This window comes from Narcine bancroftii, chromosome 13, assembly GCF_036971445.1.
Source record: "Narcine bancroftii isolate sNarBan1 chromosome 13, sNarBan1.hap1, whole genome shotgun sequence".
NCBI lineage: Eukaryota > Metazoa > Chordata > Chondrichthyes > Torpediniformes > Narcinidae > Narcine > Narcine bancroftii.
Window position 1 is genome coordinate 62,511,782 of NC_091481.1, and position 23,009 is coordinate 62,534,790.

At 47.1% G+C, this 23,009-nt stretch overlaps 1 protein-coding gene across 6 annotated transcripts in view; it reads left to right on the forward strand.

The window, feature by feature from the left end:
- The window catches only part of ncf4 (neutrophil cytosolic factor 4), a 46,656-nt gene extending 26,921 nt beyond the window's left edge, over window positions 1-19,735 (forward strand). For 5 of the 6 annotated variants that reach the window (XM_069909500.1, XM_069909503.1, XM_069909501.1 and 2 more), the window contains 2 exons: window positions 1,221-1,348; window positions 1,445-2,948. In XM_069909500.1, coding sequence (XP_069765601.1) covers window positions 1,221-1,348; window positions 1,445-2,072 — 756 coding nt within the window. In that variant the 3' untranslated portion in view covers window positions 2,073-2,948. Of the gene's footprint in view, window positions 1-1,220; window positions 1,349-1,444; window positions 2,949-4,683; window positions 4,742-9,123; window positions 9,223-11,711; window positions 11,867-14,136; window positions 14,203-17,875 lie in introns of those variants that run through there. The other variant, XM_069909505.1, reaches the window with a different exon arrangement.
- The last annotated feature ends 3,274 nt before the right edge of the window (window positions 19,736-23,009 follow it).

Consider the following 23,009-nt stretch of genomic DNA (forward strand, 5'->3'; position numbering starts at 1 on the left):
CAGTGTCTGTGAAGTGAGAAATGGTTAATGGTTCAGGTCCGAGCCCCTTTATCAGATCTGCAAAAGCGAAAACAAGTGAACAAAGGAGCAAACTGCAGTAGGTTAAGACCAGGACGCGTGGGTTAATGGGGCAGACAATGCTTGATGGTGACGCCTGCGTTAGGAGTGGCTACGAGGGGTTTGCATCTTCTGGGGGAGCTGCAAACTGTCGCAGGGCACCAGTAACAGGGAGAATACTCCTTCCTCCTCAAGGAGATGACCCCAAGGGCAGTGACCACGGTGGCAGAGCAGTGTGGTTGAATTGCGGGTGTGGAACCTACACAGGCTGCGGGCTGCTAGTGACTTGAGGTCAAAGGACTCACGCCAACCAGGCTGCGGGCCGCAGGAGACTGGGGGGTGGGTGGGGGAGGGGGTGAAACACAGGACCCTGCAGGTGCCGCGATTGTAGTAAAAACACAGAAACACTGGAGGGACTCAGCTGGTCTCGCAGTGTCCACAGGAGGTAGAGATATATTATGGATGCTTCAGGCTAGAGCTCTTCTTTAAGGTATTAGTTATCAGGACCAGGATTCAAGAGGGCGCTGAGGGCAAGAAGGACGCCTGAAGGGTCTTGGGTACTGAAGGTGTCCTCATCATGTCAGAGGTTTGGATCTGGGCTCAGATTGACGTGAACTGGAGTCTGTGCGGCTGCGGAAGAGCTGGGGGCCAATCCACGAACAGTCATTGACTCGGAGGGGACTCTCGCTTGCTTCTCTTTCTGACTGTAAGGGGCGCCAGGCAATACTAATGATGGAATCTCTGCGGCCTTATGATAGACAAAAGGCAATTTCATGTTTTAATTTTATATTTTTGTTTTAATTTCATGAGAATTAATAGTATCTGATCTCTAAGTTATGTTTTTTCAGAACAGGCCTTTTCATTCCACAAGCCTGTAGACAATACACCCAATATAACCCCCCAATGGTGGGAGGAAATAGAGCCCCTGGAGGAAACCCATGCAGACACGGGGAGAATGTACAAACGCTTTACAGACAGTGCAGAACTCCAATCTCGGTCCAGTCCTGATCGCTGGCGTGGTAACAGCATCACGCCAAACCTGCCGCCCAAATTGCTGATAGCAAGATGATCTGACTTGCCCGGCCTGTACTAACGGGGCGAGAAAACAAAAGCAAGGTGATTGTTTTGGTTTTGAAACTGATTAATTTCAATGAAATTTCCAGAAGCTGCTTGCTCTCCCAGCCTGGATCCTCCTTGATGAAGATCTCCGGATATTCTTCTATCAAACCACAGAGGACTGTGAGCAGGTGCCAAAATCTCTCCGGCGACTGAGACCACACACTCGAAAAATGTAAGTTGCGGCAGAAACTGGAAATTCTGGATTTCCAATGCCTCTGCCCAGAGGCAACTTCCCTTTGATTTCTAAACCTCTTTAACTCCCTGCCAGATGCAATCTTCACCGGAGATGTCCATCGCCCCTTTGCCTCCACGGCTGCCAGATGCAGTCTTCACCGGAGATGTCCATCGCCCCTTTGCCTCCACGGCTGCCAGATGCTGTCTTCACCGGAGATGTCCATCGCCCCTTTGCCTCCACGGCTGCCAGATACAGTCTTCACCGGAGATGTCCATCGCCCCTTTGCCTCCACGGCTGCCAGATGCAGTCTTCACCCGAGATGTCCATCGCCCCTTTGCCTCCACGGCTGCCAGATGCAGTCTTCACCGGAGATGTCCATCGCCCCTTTGCCTCCACGGCTGCCAGATGCAGTCTTCACCTGAGATGTCCATCGCCCCTTTGCCTCCACGGCTGCCAGATGCAGTCTTCACCGGAGATGTCCATCGCCCCTTTGCCTCCACGGCTGCCAGATGCAGTTTTCACCCGAGATGTCCATCGCCCCTTTGCCTCCACGGCTGCCAGATGCAGTCTTCACCAGAGATGTCCATCGCCCCTTTGCCTCCACGGCTGCCAGATGCAGTCTTCACCGGAGATGTCCATCGCCCCTTTGCCTCCACGGCTGCCAGATGCAGTCTTCACCCAAGATGTCCATCGCCCCTTTGCCTCCACGGCTTCTGCCTGACCCTCTGAGCTCAGGCTAAAAAAGGGCGTCAGTTTAAAACAGAGATGCGGGAAAAAAATTCTTTGGTCGGAGGGCCGTGAGTGTGTGGAACTTGTTGTTACGGGCAGCTGTGGAAGTAAAGTGTATGTTATGATTTGTAACTTTTTTTAAAAAAGTTAAATCTCATCCCAAAAGTAGCCCTTTACATCAAATCAGATTACACATATTTATTGGCATGTAATAAAACAGGAACATAATATTACACAAGACCGCATTACGTCCACTACAATATTTGACATTAGCATTGCACAGCGCCCCTTACAGTCAGAGAAAGGGAAGCAAAAGAGAGTTTCCCCCCCCCCCCCAACCCAGAGACACTGATTATCCATGGATTCACCCCCAGAGCCCCCACAGCCCCTGCAGTTGCTCGAGTTCAGTTCACTGGTGCCACTAGGGTTGGTGTCACCCAGTGCAGTAACTCATGGTGTGTGTCTCCCCCCCCCACGCCCCCCATGGATCTCCTCCCGTACCAGACTGTACAGAATCCTTAGTAATTTTTTTTGTACTAATGTTACTTATAATTCCCATAGATCACTGAATGTAGTGAGATAAACAACGAGCAAAATTAAATTACACCTTGAAATTATGCAGAACCTAAATGTATTTACATAGTTTCATGTGGTTCAAGTGAAAATTCAGTAAGGAAACAATAGCATTCGAAATGAAAAGCATTTCAATAGATTAGATTCAACTTTATCGTCCTTGTGCCAAGTTCAGATACAAAACCAATGAAGTTCAACTAGCATCTAACCAGAAGTACTTGTTATTTACAAGTAACTGAATAAAAGCAAGCAAACAAGTATTTAAGAACTACATCAGAATTCTGTCGATTTTAATGTTAAGCCTTCTACGTTGATTTACAACAGTATTAGTTACAACATTATAGTCACTGAGTGGAAACCGTTTTTTTTAAATTTTTCTCCTTTTAATTACTACTTCATTCTCCAAAACGTTATTCATCTTGGTTCACAAATACTAATGACCACAATATTGTAGCTAAAACACTGGAACGTTTGACAAAAGCTGTGACTGTAAAAACACCCAGCAGCGGCGAGAACAAAAGCGGGTGCAGACGAAACCACGCGATTCGAAGCGCCATCGTCAATGGGGAATAATGACAACTCTGACCGGAGCCCGTTAGAAGGTTCAAAAAGTAAATGAATAATGTCGAGTTTTAGCCTTTAGAAATCTGAGGGCAGAGGGGAAGAAGCTGCTTTTGTACCATTGGGTGTGCATCTTCAGGTTCCTTTACCTCCTTCCAGGTGGTAGCAGGGAGAAGGGGGCATCGCCTGGGTGGTGGGGGTCCTGATGAAAGTAGCTGCTTTCTTGATTCAACTCAACTTTATTTATCGTTCATACCATGCTCGCACGGTAGGACGAGATAGCTTTTCTCAGCATCACAGAGCATATTTATATAGATGTAAGTTAGGAAAGTAGTTAACACATTAAAATATTAAGGTATTAAGATGTCGTACACTGGAAGTCCATGGTGCACTATCCACATCTGAACTGGGAGTTCAGGAACCTGATGGCTTGGGGTCGAAAGCTGTTTCCCACTCTGGACATAAGGGCCCAAGTGCTATGGTACCTCCTGTCAGATGGCAGAAGGGAGAACAGTTCACATGCAGGATATGTGGAGTCTTTCACAATGCTTATTGTTTTCTGCCTGCATCGAGTGTTGTAAATGTCATTTTTCTAGGAAGAGGTTCCCCGATGGTCCTTTCTGCTGAATTCACTATCCTCTGCAAGGCCTTTCAGTCAGAGATGGTCTAAGATTCAGATTTATTGTCAGAGTACATGCATGACATCACATACAACCCTCCCCGTGGGCGAGGTGGAATGACCACTTATTGGCAGTGCAAATAAAAACCTGACAACATACAGATGTAAACAAATAAAGAAATGTAAACAAACTGTGCAAAACAGAGAAAAAAAAAATCAATTGTGCACAAAGTAAGAGACCTTAAATGAGTCCCTGATTGAGTTTGTCATTGAGGAGTCTGATGGTGGAGGGGGAGCAGCTGTTCCTGAACCTGGTGGGTGCGAGTCTTGTGGCACCGATACCTCTTTCCTGACGACAGCAGCGAGAACAGAGCACGCGCTGGGCAGGGTGGATCCTTCATGATGGCTGCTGCTCTCCGACAGCAGTGTTCCCTGTAGATGATGGTGGGGAGGGTTTGCCTGTGCTGTCCTGGGCTGCGTCCACTACCTTTTGTGGGCCCTGCACTGGTGTCCCCGTACCAGACCGTGATGCAGTGCTCAGCTTTAAGAAGCACTGTCCCTTAAATGGAGTGAAGACTATTACCCATGCTGGGCAAATTTACAACCCTCCTGATCAGAAATAGGGGATTAATGTGTTGAATTTAAACATGAAATAAATAGACCCATTCACATGCAACAAACGCTTGTAATTAATGTCTTTGCCAGATGTTTCTTTATTGCTATTTTTGGCTTAATGAATTGCATTACTCTGACCTATTATAGGTCAGCACAACATTGTGGGCTGAATGGCCTGCATTCTACTGTAAAAAGGGGGAAAAAACACACTAATTGCTCTTCATTTGCATCTTAGTAATTCCAAAACTGCAAAGGAAGATGCAAACCTGAACGCAGAGCTCCCACGGGCAGAGGTAGGGTACGACTGTCGCTATTGTTTATAGTCACAGGTACTGAAAGGACGACACTTTAGAGCCGTAAAACACTGCAGTACAGAAACAGGCCCTTCTAGTATTTTTTTGCCCAGTCCCACTGACCTGCACCCAGTCCATTACCCTCCATAACCCTCCAATCCATGGGCCTGTCCAACATTGAGCCTGCACTCGTTCCACACTCTCCTGCTTGTAGAAGTTCTCCCTCACTCTCCCTTTAAACAGTTCCCCTTTCAACCTTAACCCATGTCCTCTGGTTTTTCCCTCACCTCATGGAAAAAGCCAGCTTGTATTTACACTGGGGTGGCATGGTTTAGCGCAACGCTGTTACAGCGGCAACCAGCGGGACTGGGGTTTCGAATCTCGCACGGTGTGTAAGGAGTTTGCACGTCCTCCCCGTTTTCTGCATAGGTTCTCCCCGAGGGCTCCATTTTCCTCCTACTGTTCAAAATGTATTAGGAGTGTAGGTTAATTGGGTGTAAATTGGGCGGCATGGACTCGTGGGCCGAAATGGCCTGTTACTGTGCTGTATGTCTAAATTTAACTTAAACGTTTAAGAATTTATACCCCTCATAATTTTATATACCTATGTTCCAGGGAATAAAGTCCTCACCTGTTTAACCTTTCCACATAACCATATAACAATTACAGTACGGAAATAGGACATATTGTCTCTTCTAGTCCACACTGATTTAAGTGAACTCCACTAGTTCCTCCTACCCACTCCCTGTCCATAACCCTCCAATCCCCTCACATCCATGCACTCATCTAACCTCCTCTTAAATGACAAGATTGACCCTGCTGCAACCATCTCTTCCGAAAGGTCATTCCACTCAGCCACCACTCGTTGAGTGAAGAAGCCCCCTCTCATGTTACATCTAAAGTTCTGCCCCTCACCGTTAACTTACGACCCTTCGTTCCAATCTCTCCTACAGTCAAGGGGAAGAGCCTATTCACATTTACTCTATCTTTCTCTGCAACTCAGTTGTTCAAGCAACATCCTTGTAAATCTTTGAGGGGGTGTGGGGGGGGGGGGTGTTTGTTGGGCCAGAGTCTCTCTCTCTCACAGTTCAGAAATATATAGAGAAGGACGATCACTGTGGGCCAAATGCTGGTGAATGGGATAAAGAATAGATGGCAAGCATGGACTTGGTGGGGGCCCAAGGGTCTGATTCTGTGCCCTGTGATTATAAGATTAGGGAGCTTGGCTCTGCTTTGCTGCAAGCATATGGGGAATGATTGTTACTCCTTCTTTAATTGTTAAAATATATTGCATGTGACTAGACTCAGGGCTCCAGACAATAGCACTCTTTCAGTGGGAATAAGATGCAATGAACTGCAAGGCCCAATGGTGTTTTGTGTGCATTGGAAAACGTAGAAGTCTTGTTGGATCAGTCGTCCTTTTGCATTTGCTGTGTTCTTCAGCAGAAATTGATGTCTAGACACCTGTTGCTAAAACAGAATAAGAATTTCAACCTGTAAATCAAGCAGCTGTTTGGCGCCTGTTCCCTACAAAATACATCCATCTTTCTGAGACGCCCACTGTAAAATTGAAGATTATCTTTTACTCAACAGATTTGCTCTTAATGTTTGGAATATGGCTTTGGAGCAGACAAGCAGGTTTCTTGGGTTAATGGATTTCCCAGTCCTTGGGAAAGTCAGGCACGCCCGAGTTTGCCAGTGCACGTTTCCCTGAGGCACCATTCAATTCAGCTCGATTCTCAGCTGGAGGCCCTTGCTACGCGCACACGTTTTGCAGCCCACAGCGAGGAACTTAATGTGTGTACAAAAAGAACCACAGACTGAACAAAGTAGTTCAAAGAATAAAATCTTAGCTAAATCCATTACTCTGTCAAATGCAATCATACTTGGTATTATAGTAAAACAGGTCAGTACAGTTTTATTTTGATCTTGAAACAATTCCAAGTTTACAGTTGCACAAGCAATCAGGGTGCATGCACTTTTGTCACAGGAGAAAAAAAAAATTGCACAAGGTGATATTTTTGTGCTCACTGGTGACTTATTTAGTACGACCGACGCTGCAACTTTATTCCCTGCAGAAATTGGCCGACTATTGCTGGGAGGAGGTGCTGCAGTTCTGTGTAATTTCCAACTCCTACACTCGGTCAGTCGATCGCGCTTTGGTCAATAAGCTAATTGATGAGACTGGTCATACACCCCACTGACAACACATCAGCTGGCATGGTTTTATAGAACACGGAACAGTATAGGATAAGGCCCTGTGCCCAATCAAACTGAATTTCTGCCACTTGCACACAACTGGTTCCCTTCATATTCTTGGGCTTATCTAGAAGGCTTTTAAACGCTACTATAGAACCTGCTTTAGATTTATTGTCGGAATACATACATGACATCACACACAACCCTGAGATTCTTTTTCCAAGGGGCCAGGCAGAATTGCCACTTATTGGTAGAGCAAAAAAAGAACCTGGCTTAATGTACACATGTAAACAAATAAAGAAATGTAAACAAACTGACTGAGCAATACAGAGCGAGGGAAAAAAATCAATAAAGTGCAAAAGTGAGAGTTCTTAAATGAGTCCCTGATTGAGTTTGTCATTGAGGAGTCTCGACGGTGGAGGGGGAGCAGCTGTTCCTGAACCTGGTGGGTGCGAGTCTTGTGTCATCGATATCTCTTTCCTGATGACAGCAGCGAGAACAGAGAGTGTGCTGAGTGGTGTGGATCCTTGATGATCGCTGCTGCTCTGCAACGGTAGCGTTCCCCATAGATGTTCTCAGTGATGGGGAGGGTTTTTAACTCCTGATGTCCTTGTCTGAGTCCACTATTTTTGTCCAGGGCTTTATGCTCAGGGGATTGGTGTCCCTGTACCCAAACCATAATGCAGCCAGTCAGCACCCTTTCCCCCGCACATCTGTTTGCTTCCCCCGCTATTCCCAGAAGCCCAATCCAGGCATCACTTTCTGTGCAAAAAGTTTGCCCCACATCGTCCTTAAACTGCTTCCCCCACTATAAATGCATGAGCTACAGATGTGATGCTTATATTCTGGGGAATGATGCTGACTGTCTCTCCCCTCAACGCCTCTCATAATTTTATACGCCTGTCAGATACCACCCCCCACCTCCCCAACAACCTGACACAGAGAAAACAAGGCAAGTTTGTCCATCCTCTCCTCATAATGTATACCCACTAATCCTTTTCAGTCCACTTTTCCAAAGTCTCAATACCCTTCCTGTTTTGGGGGGCTGAGTAAAACTGCTCACAGTATTCCATTTGTGGCCAACAGGCACTCGGTTTGGTGGATTAGGTATGGATGGTTGTGGATTTCTGCACGAGAGCAACGAACAGCGATCTCGATGTCTGGGCATTCAAAAATGAAAGAATTGTAATTACAGCTCATGTGGCTTCAATGTAGAAAAGCAACATCAGGCCACTCATGAACACTGAATCCAGTGAACATTGGAAAGAGTTACAGGATGAGGGGTCCAAACGCTTGGGCAAAGAGATAGTTCTCAATAAGGAAGGTGGAAACGCAGGCACTGAAGGTGTTGAAATCTTGAGCAAGCAATGAGATGCTGGAGGCGATCTGGCAGCGACTGTGGGGAGAAGTGGACAGTCAGCATTTCAGCACAGGACCCTTTCTTGAGGCAGAAGGGTCCTGATCCAAAATGTTTCTCTCCACGGAGGCTGCCTGACCTCCTGAGATCCCCCCCCCCCCCCGTCTCTCATCTCAACAAGGGAGCCGGAGGATTTGTAGAGGGAGGGCTTTTCCGAGGATGGCAATTGAGTGGTGGGGAGCGGAGGAGGGGAGACAGTCAGGAGAGGAGAAAGTTTGTGGGGAGATCAGAGAGGCACTGAGGGGTGACTCTGGCTAGCTCTAAAGCACAAAGGTTTGCAGACACCATGAGGTAAAAACAATTCTGGAGAAACTCAAACAGTGCCCGTTATGTAGCAAAGATACATAATGAACATTTCGGTTTTGAGCCCTTCATCAAGGAATGAACAAGATGTAGGCAGGCGCCCAAACAAAATGGTGGCGGAGAGGGGCGGGGGAGGAGCACGGTCCTGCAGGCAGGAGGCAATAGGTGGATAAGAGAGGGAGGGCTCACCGGCAAATGGGGGGGGGAGGAGGGGGGTGGCCCTGTGAATGGAGGAGTGGAGAGCTGGAGGAAAGGAGAGAGGGACGGGGCAGAACGGGGAGTGGGCCAGCAGAGACCAGAGAAGTCAACGTTGGCACCATCCGGTTGGGGAAAGTCCAGACAGGAAAATCAAGCATTGCTCCCCCAATTTACGGGTGGACAAAACATGAGGCTTCCAAGCGAGTTTGTTTTACAGGATTCTAATTCCATGCTCCAGTCCCTGATGTGTCCTCTGTTCCCTCAGGTTCTGTACAATTTCACGGGGACAAGTGTCCTAGAGTTAACATTCAAAGCTGGTGACATTATCTATCTGCTAAATAAAGTTAATGAAGAGTGGTTGGAGGTAAGTCTGTGAACAGAAAAGATAAGGTGAGTGAAACACGTAAGTCTACAGATGCTGTGATTGTAGTAAAAGCATACAGTAAATCCTGGAGGAACTCAGCTGGTCTCGCAGTGTCCACAGGAGGTAACGATATATTACTGAGGTTTCAAACCTGTGCCCTACTTCAGGGGTCTCGTGTACATCAGACAGACTGGGAGATTACCTTGTTGAGCACCTCGGCTCTGTCTACCGTGGATCTTCCCAATGGCCACTTCCCTGCCCCATTCCCTTGTTGGGATGTCTACTAGGCTGCCAGACTGAGACCACCCACAAATTGAAGGAACAGCACCTCATCTTCTGTCTGGCTCCCTCCAACCGGATGGCATTAACGTCAACTTCTCTGGTTTCCGAAACCCCCCCCCCCACCCCACCCACCCCCAATCTTTGTCCCCTATCACCTTTCCTCTAGTGGTCTTTCTGTCTGTCTCTCTCTCTCTCACTCTGTCTCTCTCTCTCTCTCTCTCTCTCTCTGTCTCTCTCACTGTGTCTCCATCTTGTCTCGCCCCCCCACCCCCTCCTTTCCTTTCACAGAGCTAAAATCAATTCTCACCTTTCCTCTTTTCATATCCAATTAACATCTTGTTGGCCTGTTGGTCTGGACTTCTTCCCTCCCATTTTTCAGTCTTTAGGATGACCCCTTTCTGTTTTTTTTGCTTATACCTTGAAGAATGGCTCAGGCCCAGAACATTGGCATCCTACCTCCTACGAACACTACAAGACCGGCTGAGTTCCTCCTGAGATTCTGTGTGCTTTTATTATAAAAATAAGGTGAACCCAATCAGTGTTCATTTAGAAGGATAATTCCCCAGCCCTGAGGTTGATGCTAATGTTCAAGGAAAGGTTGGATAGGTATATGGACGGGAGAGGTATGGAGGGTTATGGGCTGAATGCGGGACAGCGGGTCTAAGTGGGAGAAGATGTTCGTCACGAACGAGTAGGGCCGAACTGGCCTGTTTCTGTGCTGTAAGTGGTTATATGGCTGAGTGAGTTGAGCAGTATCAACAAGAGTGGAAGGATGTCAGCATTTTAGGCTGGAAACTTTCATCGGGACTGAGAGGGGGGGAAGGGAGATAGAACATAGAAAACCTACAGCACAATACAGGCCCTTCGGCCCATAGTTGTGGTGGGCATGTCCTGACCTTAAAAATGACTAGGCTTTCCCATAGCCCTCTGTTCTTCTAAGCTCCATGTACCTACTCCCAAGCACCTCTTGTGGCAACCATTTCAGCCCTAGGAAAAATCCCCATGATCAATACCTGTCATCATCTTAAACACCTTTATCAGGTCACCTCTCATTTCCCTCTGTTCATAAGCCAGGCTCCCCAAACCAGGCAACTTCCTTGTAAATCTCCTTTCTATGGTTTTCACATCCTTCTGGTCGTGAGGTGACCAGAACTGAGCACCGTTCTCCAAGTGGGGTCTGACCAGGATCCTATAGAGCTGCAAAATTACCTCCCTGCTCCTAAATTCAATTCCACGATTCATTCATTCATCATTCACTTGTTCACGACTTGGCTTCGCAGACGAAAATCCAGGAAGGATGGTAGACATGGGCAGGTCCTTCGAGCCTGCGCCATGGAATTTTTAGGTGGAGTGCAGCGTGTGCACTACTGGCCCCACCCTTTATCTGCCATGGCTCAGCACGCGGGGACAGTAGTAGCCAGGTCCTCGGGTCGTAGGTGATACGTTGGAGTGTCCTTCTCCTAGATGGTTGGCCTGACAAGCCCCATCTGCCCGGGTTTGAAATCAGAGTTTACCTTCCTTTAGGTCGGCTGCCAACCAAGGCTAATGAGCCCAGCCCTACCTGTCCAGTTATACCGTCGGGCACTCAGTCACGCCACGACGTAGCAAACTCAGCGAAAAAGGAGGACACTGATGAGAAGGTGTTGGTATGAATGCAGTAATGTAGGACAGACCTTTTGCAATGACCTCCTGCCTGGCCACGCAGCGATCACTACACTGATGGATGAATTCCATGATTAATAAAGGCCACACACCGTATGTCTTCTTAGCCACAGAATCAACCTGCACAGCTGCTTTGAGCGTCCTATGGACTTGGACCCCAAGATCCCTATGACTCTCCACATGGCCAATAGTCTTGCTATTAATACTATATTCAGCCATCATAAATGAACCGGGATTGCTGGGATAATGAGGACAGGGTGGGCGGGGTTGGAGACGGATTGGTGAGGGATGAAGGATGATGGGGCAGGGGCAGTGGATTGGCAGATGACAGAGAGAGAGAGAGAGAGAGAGAGAGAGAGAGAGAGAGAGAGGGAGAGGAAGATGTCAAAGTTGTGGGGGAGGGGGGGTGGTGATATGTAGTGCTAGAATCCGGCGAGGAGAGATGGTGACTGGAGGTCAGGGTTGACCCCTGGTCACCTCTGCAACAGATAATGATCCTTCTGTCATTTCCTGTTCACTTCTCCTCCTCTGTCCTCCTTCCGTAGGGCAATTATTGTAATTCCACCGGTATCTTCCCAAAGTCTTTTGTGAGAATCATTAAAGATTTACCACACGAGTCCCCCGCTACAAGTAAGGAAGAGGGTTCTGTGGCCCACAGCTTCCGATGTGTCTATCACGATGTTCACTGCTGTCAGATGAAGTAAGTGACTGTTTGCTTGCAATGAATAATTGTTCGTGCAACTGGAATCTGAAAAGGTTTATCAGTTGTGGATGAGTCGAGATTTCTTTACTGTCGTGTAATCACATAGGCGTAATACAGTAAAACCCCCTGGTATCCAGCACCTATGTAGATTGTTAGATGCCAGTTACGTGAATTTTCCGTTTGCTTGAGGCTGGCGCACTAACAGCTATGGGGACGCCAATTAAAAAATAAATTTTTTTGAACCTATTGATTTATTTTTGCCGGTTGCTTGAGGGTGCTGATTGCTTAAATTCCAGATAACAGGAAATTGATTGTAGTCTCCTGATTTGCCGTCAGCAGAAATTGACCAGCACTGCCAACAGTAACAGAAAAAGAAACAAAAGGGAGCCCCATCCCCAGAGTGGCTGAGTAGAACCATAGAACACTGCAGCACAGAAAGAGGCCTGTCAGCCCTTCTAGTCTGTGCCAAACTATTCTTCCTAGTCCCACTGACCTATATCCCGCCCATAGCCCTCCATACCCCTCTCATCCTGTCCAAATTCTTCTTAAATGTTTAAAATTGAGCCTGCATTCACCACTTCAGCTGGCAGCTCATTCCACACTCCCTTACGTTCCCCCTAAACTTTTCCCCTTTCACCCATGACCCATGTCCCCTGGTTTGTATATCACCTACCCTCAGAGATTGTAGTAGAAACACAGAAATGGTGGAAGGCATTCAGCCGATCTCGCAGCGCCAATCGAAAGTAAACATTTCTGGCCCGAAATGTTGGCTATATACCTTTATCTCCTGTGGATGCTGCGAGTTCCTCCAGCATTAGTGAAGGCATCACCTACGGCTCCTAGAACGCTTCCACCAGCGTTGTCTCCGCTCCATCCTCAACATCCATTGGAGCGCTTTCATCCCTAACGTCGAAGTACTTGAGATGGCAGAGGCCGACAGCATCGAATCCACGCCGCTGAAGATCCAACTGCGCTGGGTAGGTCACGTCTCCAGAATGGAGGACCATCGCCTTCCCAAGATCGTGTTCTATGGCGAGCTCTCCACTGGCCACCGTGACAGAGGTGCACCAAAGAAGAGGTACAAGGACTGCCTAAAGAAATCTCTTGGTGCCTGCCACATTGACCACCGCCAGTGGGCTGATATCGCCTCAAACCGTGCATCTTGGCACCTCACAGTTTGGCGGGCAGCAACCTCCTTTGAAGAAGACCGCAGAGCCCACCTCACTGACAAAAGGCAAAGGAGGAAAAACCCAACACCCAACCCCAACCAACCAATTTTCCCCTGCAGCCGCTGCAACCGTGTCTGCCTGTCCCGCATCGGACTTGTCAGCCACAAACGAGCCTGCAGCTGACGTGGACTTTTACCCCCTCCATAAATCTTCATCCGCGAAGCCAAGCCAAAGAAGAAAGAAGAAGTGAAGGGGTACTCCTCTGTGAGGCTGGAAGCTGTGTCCAGTTATCTGTGTGGAGTCCTTGTCACTCACCAAGTCTCTGACCCCCCCCCCCACTCCCACCAACCCCACCTTACAGGAGGTGACAAGAATGAACTATAGCATTCAAAATGAATCGATGTAAGAGTGAGTTTACGGTCATACACATTGGCACAGACATTCTTACCTGCTTCAGCCAAACAAATCCTTGTAAAATAAAACCACCGAAAACAAGGACATACTAAATGTGTGAATGCCATGTGAATGTGTTAGTGGCGGTGGGGGGGGGGGGGGTTTAATGTAGCGGTTAGTGCAACAGTGTTAGAACACCGGCGATCGGTGCCAGGGTTCAAATCCCACATGGTCTGTGAGGAGTTTGCTCGTTTGCTCCATGTCTGCGTGGATTTTCTCCCACCCTTCAAAACATATTGGGGTTGTGGGCGAATTAAGCTGCATGGGGTGAAAAGGCCTGTTACCATGCTGTATGTCTAAATTAAAAAAAAATTAAAACATTTAAATGTTAAATTTAACTATTTAAATGTAAATACCTAATTGAATTAAAACAGTAAATACACAAAAATAGATGATAACTACTTAGAGGTATTTGAGTGCAAACTAAAAGTGGCTTAACAATAGAGCTTTTGTACTGTGTGTGAAGCCAATCCTTTGTTAGTGTAACGCGGGGAGGTTCAAGAGCCTGATAGCTGTAGGAAAGGAACCAAGGGATGTGGGTTGTTTGGGTTCTATCGCGCGTCACTGCACACCTTATTGTGACGGGGAAATGTGAAATGTTGATGGAATGTTGTTCCAGCTCTCACTCCATTTCTCCTCCTGTAGGGATATCTATTTGGGAGGTGGCATCCCTCTGCAGCCAGAGTACACATTCCTTTTGTCCTTGTTGAGGTACGGTTGACGCAGGTGTATGGTCGGCTCTCAGTGGCCTCCTCTTTAATGGTTGGTATTGCTGCTTTATTTACCGCTTCACTCATTTGGTGGCAGTGAGGCGTTCAAGATGTGTCTCTGGTTGAACAACAGCTCCAGTGGTTCATTCCGTTGTCGTGGAATCCCTCCCAATCATGGTCACATTCTCCACCCCTCCCTTAACCTGTTCTGTTCATCTCCTTCATCGTACACTATTAGTTCGGCGCGGTTAGCGCAACGCTATTACAGTGCTGGGCTTGAGTCCGTAAGGGCTTGTACATTCGCCTAGTGTCTGCCTGGATTTCCTCCGGGTGCTCTGGTTTCCTCCCACCCTCGCAAAACACAAAGGGTTTCTGGGTTAATTGTGGTATTTGGCAGCGACCCGGAAGGACCTATCATCGTGCTGTACAGTATGTTTAAATTTAAATGCCTTTATAATCCTTGAGTCAGAGTTTTACAGTGAGGGAGTTTCAGCCCAATGTCCATGCTGACCAATTTATCTACCTGAGCTACTCCCATTTGCCTACATTTGGCCCATATTTCATTCCCCCCCACAAAAAAAGGAATCCTCTCCATGCACCTGTCCAAATGTCTTTTAAACATGGTAGTTGTCTCTGCTTCTACATCTTATATTATCCATGATGTCCCTAGTACATGGGAGAAATCCAGAGGTTCTAATCCTTGAGGTCCTGCGTTAACCTACCCAACTCCCTGTATTGGCTCTGAAGAACTTTGCCCTCTTCTCCTACCTCTGCCGTTGGTGGCAATGTGTACAATGGCCTCTGCTCACCTTCCTCATTGGGGTCACGGAACCAAACACAAAAATGCTCAGATCACTCAACAGGTTATGCAGTATCCTTGGGACGAAAAGCGGGGTTAACGATTCAGGTCAAAGGTTTGGCTCTGCAACTTAAGAGTAACCTTCATCTCTTTTTCCCAAGCCTGACAAAGGATCTTCAATCTGAAATGATTTCTCTCTCTGTCCTCCCCTCTTTCTCTCTTTATCTCCCCCTATCTCCCCTCCCCCTCTCTCTCCCCTTCCCCCCTCTTCCCCCTCTCTCCCCTTCCCCCCTCTTCCCCCTCTCTTCCCCTCTTTCCTCCTCACCCTCTCCTTTTTGTTTTTGTTTCATTTTCCCAGCATGTGCGACATATTTTTTTCACATCACTGTCAGTACCAACATTGAGTGTCCATCCCCAATTGCCCCTGAACTGTGGGAGTTTATTAAACACCGATCATTGTGTTGGGTTTGGGGTCTTGTGTATCTCAGCTAGGTGAGGACGAAATGTACCCAGCTGGATACTTAACAAGAATCCCAAAGTTTCACCCTCACTGAGGTGAATTTTTATCAGATGTCTTTTGCAACTTGAATTTAAATTTCCCAGGAGCCATGGTGGGATTTGAACTCGTGTTTCTGAATGTGTGGTCCAGGTGACCATTGTCCAGTGCTCTGCTAACCATTAATTAGTCCACGCAACACCATTGCCTCCAGTCTTTAGTAACTTTAAAGAGTCCTTAAACCCATGTTGAATTGCCAGAACAGACAATAAACCTCAAACGGCCTTCCCTTTGGGAGAAACTCAGCATCTGCCCTAATGTGATACTTTTATTCAGGATCCCTTGAAGGAAGCAGGAGTGCTCTCTGACCGGTGTGAGGCTATATAGGGGACAGGAACTCCGTTCCTTAAGTGATGTCATGATCCACTCACTCTTTACACATATAATTTGCCTTATCAACATGGCGGCTGTTGCTTTCCCAAATGTCAATGCCTTGACCAAAATGGTGGCTAATGCAGCTTACATCAGCACACGCCCTTACTAAAATGGCAGCAGCATTGGCTCGCTTTAGTACATCGCGAAGCCTTTGTCAAAATGGTGGTGGATGGCTTGGCTCACTATTAGACCTCACCATTATGGCAGCCAGCATAGCCCACTCCCGTGCTTGCATGCCCTCACACAGCGGGGGCAGGTTTGCCTCACTGTAATGCCCTCACCAAAATGGCGGCAAGGGCATCTCATTGGATAGTGTTGCCCCAGAGTGCCACCACAGCAGAATTTTGAATCCAGCACCCAGCCAGGTACTACAAGGTGCTGTCTGTTGCAGGAGAGTGAGAGTTCAGCACTGGGGTGCAGGGGAATGAATGTGTACGCATTGACACCATATTATACTTGGACAAGAACTTTAACATCTAATGTTTTGAATAGGAAATTAATTCTTTTTTGGAATTTCAGACTTGGATGAGGAAGTGTTTATGTGGAGCCCGCGGTGTACTCAATGGGCATAATTACTGCACTAAATGTGCTGATGTGTTAGAAGTTTTCATGCTTTTAATCAATTATCCTGCAGCAAATTAGTGGGATGACCTTACATTTGGACAAGGAATGGAAACATAGAGCAGCCAACTGAGCTGCCTCTAACCCAAGAAAAACACCAGCAGTGTGTTGCACCCTTGCCCAATGCCCAGGAGTGAATGCAATGTTAAGCTTGCCAATCCAACGATCTGGCCTTTTCTCCAGAACCCTTAATTGCCCTGAAATAAATCGAGAATAAAAATCCAGATCCTTTTTTGTAAAATCTGGTTCGCTATGATCTTACTTGACCTTCCATGGTCGATAAGAGACTTCAAGGACATGACCACGATGGCCCTTAACTGTTCCCCTCCTTCCTACAAAGTATACTAACAATCCACAGTGTTCAAGGCACTATAGCAAACACATCACACATTCTTTGACCGAAAGAGTTATTAGGATTGCGGATGCCTTTCAGCCCATCAGGTTCATGCTATCCCCCATCAGTCCCGCCTGCAACATATTATCCCACACATTATTGAAACATGAGCAGGCACCATGATTGAAGTAAAAACACAATGTTGGAGAAACTTAATGGGTCAAACCGTGTCCTTGATGTTGCATAGATGAAGATACAGGACCAATCTCTCGGGCTTGAGCCCTTCATTAAGGAATGAGCACAATGTTGGTAGGCGCCCGAACAAAATGGTGGGGAGGAGCCGGGGGAGGAGCACAGTCCCACAGGCAGGAGGTAATAGGCAGATAAGGGAGGGAGGGAACACCAGCAAACAGGGGGAGGGTTGGATGGCTCTGTGAATGGAAAGAGAAGGGGGTGGAGAGCTGGAAGATGGAAGGATGGGGAAGAGAGGGAGAACGGGGAGCGGGCCAGCAGAGACCGGTGAAACCAACATTAATGCCAATTGACTGAAGATGGTCCAGACGGAAAATTAGGTGTTGCCCCTCCAGTTTATGGGCGGTCTTGGTTTGGTAGTTATTGAGACCTGCTGGAGAAACTTACCAGGTCACACAGCATCTGTGGGAAGCAAAAGGGTGACCAACGTTTTGGGGTCTGAGGCCTTTGTCAGGGTGGGTGCAAAAAAAAAGGTAGGCAGCTGCCTGAATACAAAGGTAGTGGGAGGGAGAACAGGGGAGGAGTTCAGGCTAACAGGTAAGAGGTGGATATAGGTGGGAGATTAGGTGATAGGAGGGGTAAGCCTCTAAATGGAGAGTAGGGAGCTGAAGGAAAGACTACCTTTGACTTAGGTGGTGGATGACCTGCTGAGTTTCTCCAGCAATTTTGTGCATTGCACTACAATCCCAATGTCTGTGGACCTTCCTCTTTAACCCTTCCATTTTCTTACATTCCAGGACTGAGTTCACCAACGAGGCCATTGCTCTGAACTACTGTGACCCAGAAGGTGATCTGATACGCATCACGGACAACAAGGATGTGGAACTGATGATGATGGAAGCAGAAGAGAAACCTTGGCTCCAGAAGGCTGATTATGTTCCCTGGCGACTTCACGTGACCAGGAAGGATGATCTCTCCGTGTACAACACTCGTCCGTGAGCATCCTGGCACTTGCCAACGGCAGTGTGAATGGCTTTGTTTTTTTTGCTGAACTCCTATTGGGACTGATCCCTTTTCACTTGAAAGGCATGCAGTCACTCTCCACCTTGCATCCCTCAGCTCAGGATGACCCAGCCTGAAGTTGTCCCTGCAAACTCCACTGCATCGTCCGTCTGAAGGCCGATGTTTGTCTTAGCACTTGGCTGCAATCACCAAGGACATCCTACTGGCTCAGAAAGGCATCCATTTTTCGCAGCTGGATAGGAGAGGGAAAGGGGCTGAATGGCCTACCACTGTGTCCATAAGTGCAGCGTGCACACTTCTGATGAGTATGTGGTGCAGTGAAAACTTCCAATGTGGTTATAATTCTATCTGTGACTGTCACATGTAAGCAGTAAAAAACGGAAGCCTGCAGATGCTGCGATTGTAGCAAAAATAAGCAGTAAACGCCAAAGGAACTCGGCCGGTCTCGCAGCGCCCGTAGGAAGCAAAGATATATGACCGACGTTTCGGGCCTGAGCCTTTCTTCGAGGTACAAGCAAAGAACAAGAAGGTGTCTAAATAAAGAGTGGACAGAGAAAAACAATAGCCGCTTTCAAGTGGCTGGAACACCCAACTGTAAAGCCGCCTATTCTACCCCGATGCAGCTGTCAAGAGGCCACCTGAAAGTGGAGAACCCGGCCAAGGGGAGCACTTACCTCACCCTCCTCCTGTAGGTATAATCTCCGGCTCCGAGCATCCCTCGTCGAAAGTAGCAATGGGACTTCAGTCACTGAGCACAAATTAATTAAATAATTAATTTGTATGAAATGACTTCTGCTTTCATTTGTACACTGTAATTTTCTTCCACATTGTTCATTGTTTTTCACATAATTTCAAGCTCTTTTTCCGTAGTGGGGAAAAAAAGTTTACATTTTTTGTCAAGTATTGGCTTTTTTACTTTTCTTTAAAGCGCTCATTTTGATAGATGAAACCTGCTGTGTTTGCAAATGAATAAAGTCTCAAAATCTACCTGCTTTTAATCCTCCTTAAATCTGAATTTGAAAAGTACAGCCTGAGAATCCAGCAAGTCCGAAAATCCGGACCCCCGAGCAATCTGGATTTTCGGGCTTTTAATTAATTTACATTTTCTTGTTCATTGACTTGAGCGGCTGACCACTTTGAGTGTTCCCGCACACAGATAGAGAGCTGGAATTTAGATTCAACTGCAGGACCCTCCAAACTGTGTATTGTGGCTAGAGTTGTAACTCTTGTAATCAGACAGGAAATCTATGCACAAAAGCTCTCACAACCAATGGTGAGACCCTTGTGCTTGTGATAATTAGATCAGGGGATGGTTGCAAAACCTTGTTTTTGATTCTGTTAATTTTGTGCCTATCTCTTTAGAAAGGAGTATTGTTTGTAGTGTTGCCATGGTGATTATGACATCATATATATTGTAATATCCGCGCAAACTAAGAACTTACATCTCATTCTTCGACGAACTACGAAGGGGACGTGAGCTCAAGATAATTTTTTTTGAAGTCGTCTTATTTTGTCTTGTGCATGTCGCTTTGAAGGTGAATATCGTTACATTTTTAAATATAGCCGAATGCAGTTATGAAAATTTTAATGCGAAGTTATGCAAAATGTTTATCTGTTTAATCAGCGAATTAAAGCTACTCAAAGCTGCATCGACAAAGTTTGGTTTATTGGATTAATACGATAGTCATTTGGAACATCGTCCTCACGTTTCCTTGAAGATGACACAGTTTGAAATTTGGAAATACTAGAACCCGGAAAGGGTCGTCTATAATGGGGAATTGAATTCTTTTGGGAATGGACCAAGAGGATAACGGTCAGTATTCACTGTCAGTAAAAATGCAGGAGGAACTCAGCCAATCTCTCAGCGTCCATAGCAGGTAAAGATGGATTAACAACGTTTCGAGCCTGAGCACTAGGAAGGTGTGAGAATAAAGAATGGTTGGCCAGAGGAGGAGTCCAGACCAACAAAAGGTGTTAATCGGATGTGATAAGAGGAGAGGTGAGGATTGATTCTGGCTCTGTGGAAGGGAGAGAGAGAGAGAGGGAGAGCACGCACTGGGGGAGAGGTGACAGAGGGAAGAAGAAGGGTGGTTAATGGAAACCAGAGAAGTCGATGTTAGTGCCATCCGGTTAGAGGGTGCCGGGATGCAAGAAGAGGTGTTGTTCCTGTGTACCCAATCTGACAGTGCTTGAGACCACGGATAAATGTGTCAGCAAGGGAACAGGACGGGAAAATGGACAGGGAAAAGCGGACAGGGCTGAGGTGCTCGATGAAGCAGATCACCCAGTCTCTCCGATGTAGAGAAGACCCCAAAGGGAGCACTGAATTCAGTAGGTGGCCCAGATTCACAAGTGAAGTGTTGCTCCACGAGTGGAGCACTGTATCTCCACTTTATTGTGTGCACAAGGATACATTCTCCAGTCACTGATCTCATCACTGTTTGCGGTTGCCTGTTCTGCCTAGATTTTCTGCCTCGCTACTTCACTGTCAGCCTGGACCTCAGGAATCAGGATTTCACGTTAAACGATTATGTTTATAAAGGTCACCACACAAAAAATAAATAAAGAAAGCAAGGAGAGGAGAAACAGCCCTCCTCTGCAGGGTCCCGCCACTCAGCAGACAGCTCCGTACAGGCTTTAAACGGCAGGACCACAGAACATTACGGCACTGAAAGAGGCCCCTTCGGCCCTTCTAGTCTGTGCCGAACTATTATTCTGCCAAGTCCCACTGACCTGCTCCCAGTCCATAGCCCTCCATACCCCTCCCATTCAGGTACCTGACCAAATTCTTCTTAAATGTTAAAATCGAGCCCACATTCACCACTTCAGCTGGAAGCTCATTCCACACCCCAATTGCTCTCTGTGTAAAGAAGTTCCACCTAAATTTTTCCCCTCTCATCCTTAACCTATATCCTCTGGTTTGTATCTCACTTACCCTCAGTGGAAAAAGCCTAAAAGAAAAGTTAAAGTGGTTTATTTTAAAATCACATGACCATGGGGTCTGGGCCCAAGATGGTGGACCCTACGATTGGCAGCGGCCTCGAGTGGGAAGTGGAAGCCTGGCGCAAGGCATCGCAAACCAAAGAGACCACCCCCACACCCCCAGTTTGAGAATAAGACGTGGAGGAGGCGACCCGTAGGACAGTGCCCATGGCGACGGACCAGCGAGGGGCTTTGCAGCTGAAGAAGACACAGGTGCGGGCTCTTGATGGCTCGAGGTGATGAACCCACGCAGGGTAAGGGCTGCTGACGACCGCAGTCAAAGGCCTCACGCTGGGACTGCTGAAGACTAGCTGAAGGGGTGTAGCAGGTATTGAAAACCGGTATGTGGGTGGGCGCTGAGGCTTCCCGACCATATCGGAGGTTCGGATCTGGTGCCCAGGTTGCTGGGGAAGTGCAAGCGGTGAATCCACAGACACCCAGTGACTCTGGAGGGTATTCTCCTTGACTGTAAGAGGCGCATGGCAGGCAAATCTTTGTCTGCCTTTCAGGAGAATGCAGTCAATTTTCCACTGTCTGCAAATTTACTTTGTGCAATATTACACCTGTTTTATTACATGACAATAAAGGAATCTTGAATAAAAGCCAAATGACCTGTAATATTCTATGTTCCATGTTACAGGCGATGCACTCAGAGAGAGGGATTACTTTGAATTGGCTGGTGGAAGGATTCGAGGAGAGTTAACCAGAGGGAATCCAGACTTTGGAATGTAATAGAAATTCTAAGTAAAGTCCTGGACCCACTGCAATTTGCCACAGCAGATGCAATCTCACTGGATCTCCACTCAGCCTTGACATCAGCCACACGTACATCAGGTTGCTTTTCATCGATTACAGCTCGGCTTCCAACTCCATCATCCCCCCGGAGCTGGTCCTCGGAAGGTCACAGTCAGTGCAAATCATTAACGGAGCCTCCGCCATGCAGGCACACCTCAAGGAGGTGTGCTTAGCCCACCGCTCCATTCCCTCGACAAATTTACTGCTGGCGCCACAGTTGCCGGCAGAATTACAGACGGCAATGAGGAAGCATACAGGAGGGAGATGGATCAGCCAGTTAAGGGGTGTCGTAGCAAAAACCTTCCACTCAACATCAGCAAAAAGAAGGAGCTGATTGTGGACTTCAGGAAGGGGGAATCCAGGGAAACACAAACCCCCTCATCGAGGGGTCATCAGTGAAAAGGGTAAAGAATTAAAATTCCTGTGTGTTAGCATCTCTGAAGATCTATCCTGGAGCTTTGATGTCAATGCAGTCATGAAGAAGGCTCGCCAACAGCTATATTTTGTTGGGACTACGAGGAGATTTGTCACCGAAGACTCTTGAAAATTTCTGAGTGAAGAGCATTCTGGAGGACAGGAAAAAGGCCACAGATAGCTGAGAATATGACCAGCGCCATCACGGGCACCAGTCTTCACTCCATGAAGGACATCTACAAGAGGTGGTGTCTCAAGAAAGCATCCCCTAGCCTCAAGGACCCTCAACGCCCAGGCCGTGCCCTCTTCACTCTGCTGCCATCAGGAAGGAGGTCCAGGAGCCAGAAGACAAACACCCAGTAGCACAAAAGCAGCTCTACCATCAGATTTCTGAACGGACAATGAACCACAGACACGTCCTCACTTTCCTCTTCTTCTTTTGTGCTAATTTATTTATTTTTTAAATGTAATTTATAGCAGGACTTAACAACAAATTTTGTTTCATGCGCCATGTCAATAAATTTTGATTGAGATTCTGAGAAGGAAACTTCACCACATTTAAGTAACACTAGGATGTGCATCTGGCAACTTTGAGAGAAACTCTGAGAATGGGAACTTATCATCTGTACATATATACAGTAAAATCCTCATTATCTGGAATTCAAGTAACCGGAGGCCTCAAGCAACCGGCAAAACAATTGAGGAAAATATATATAT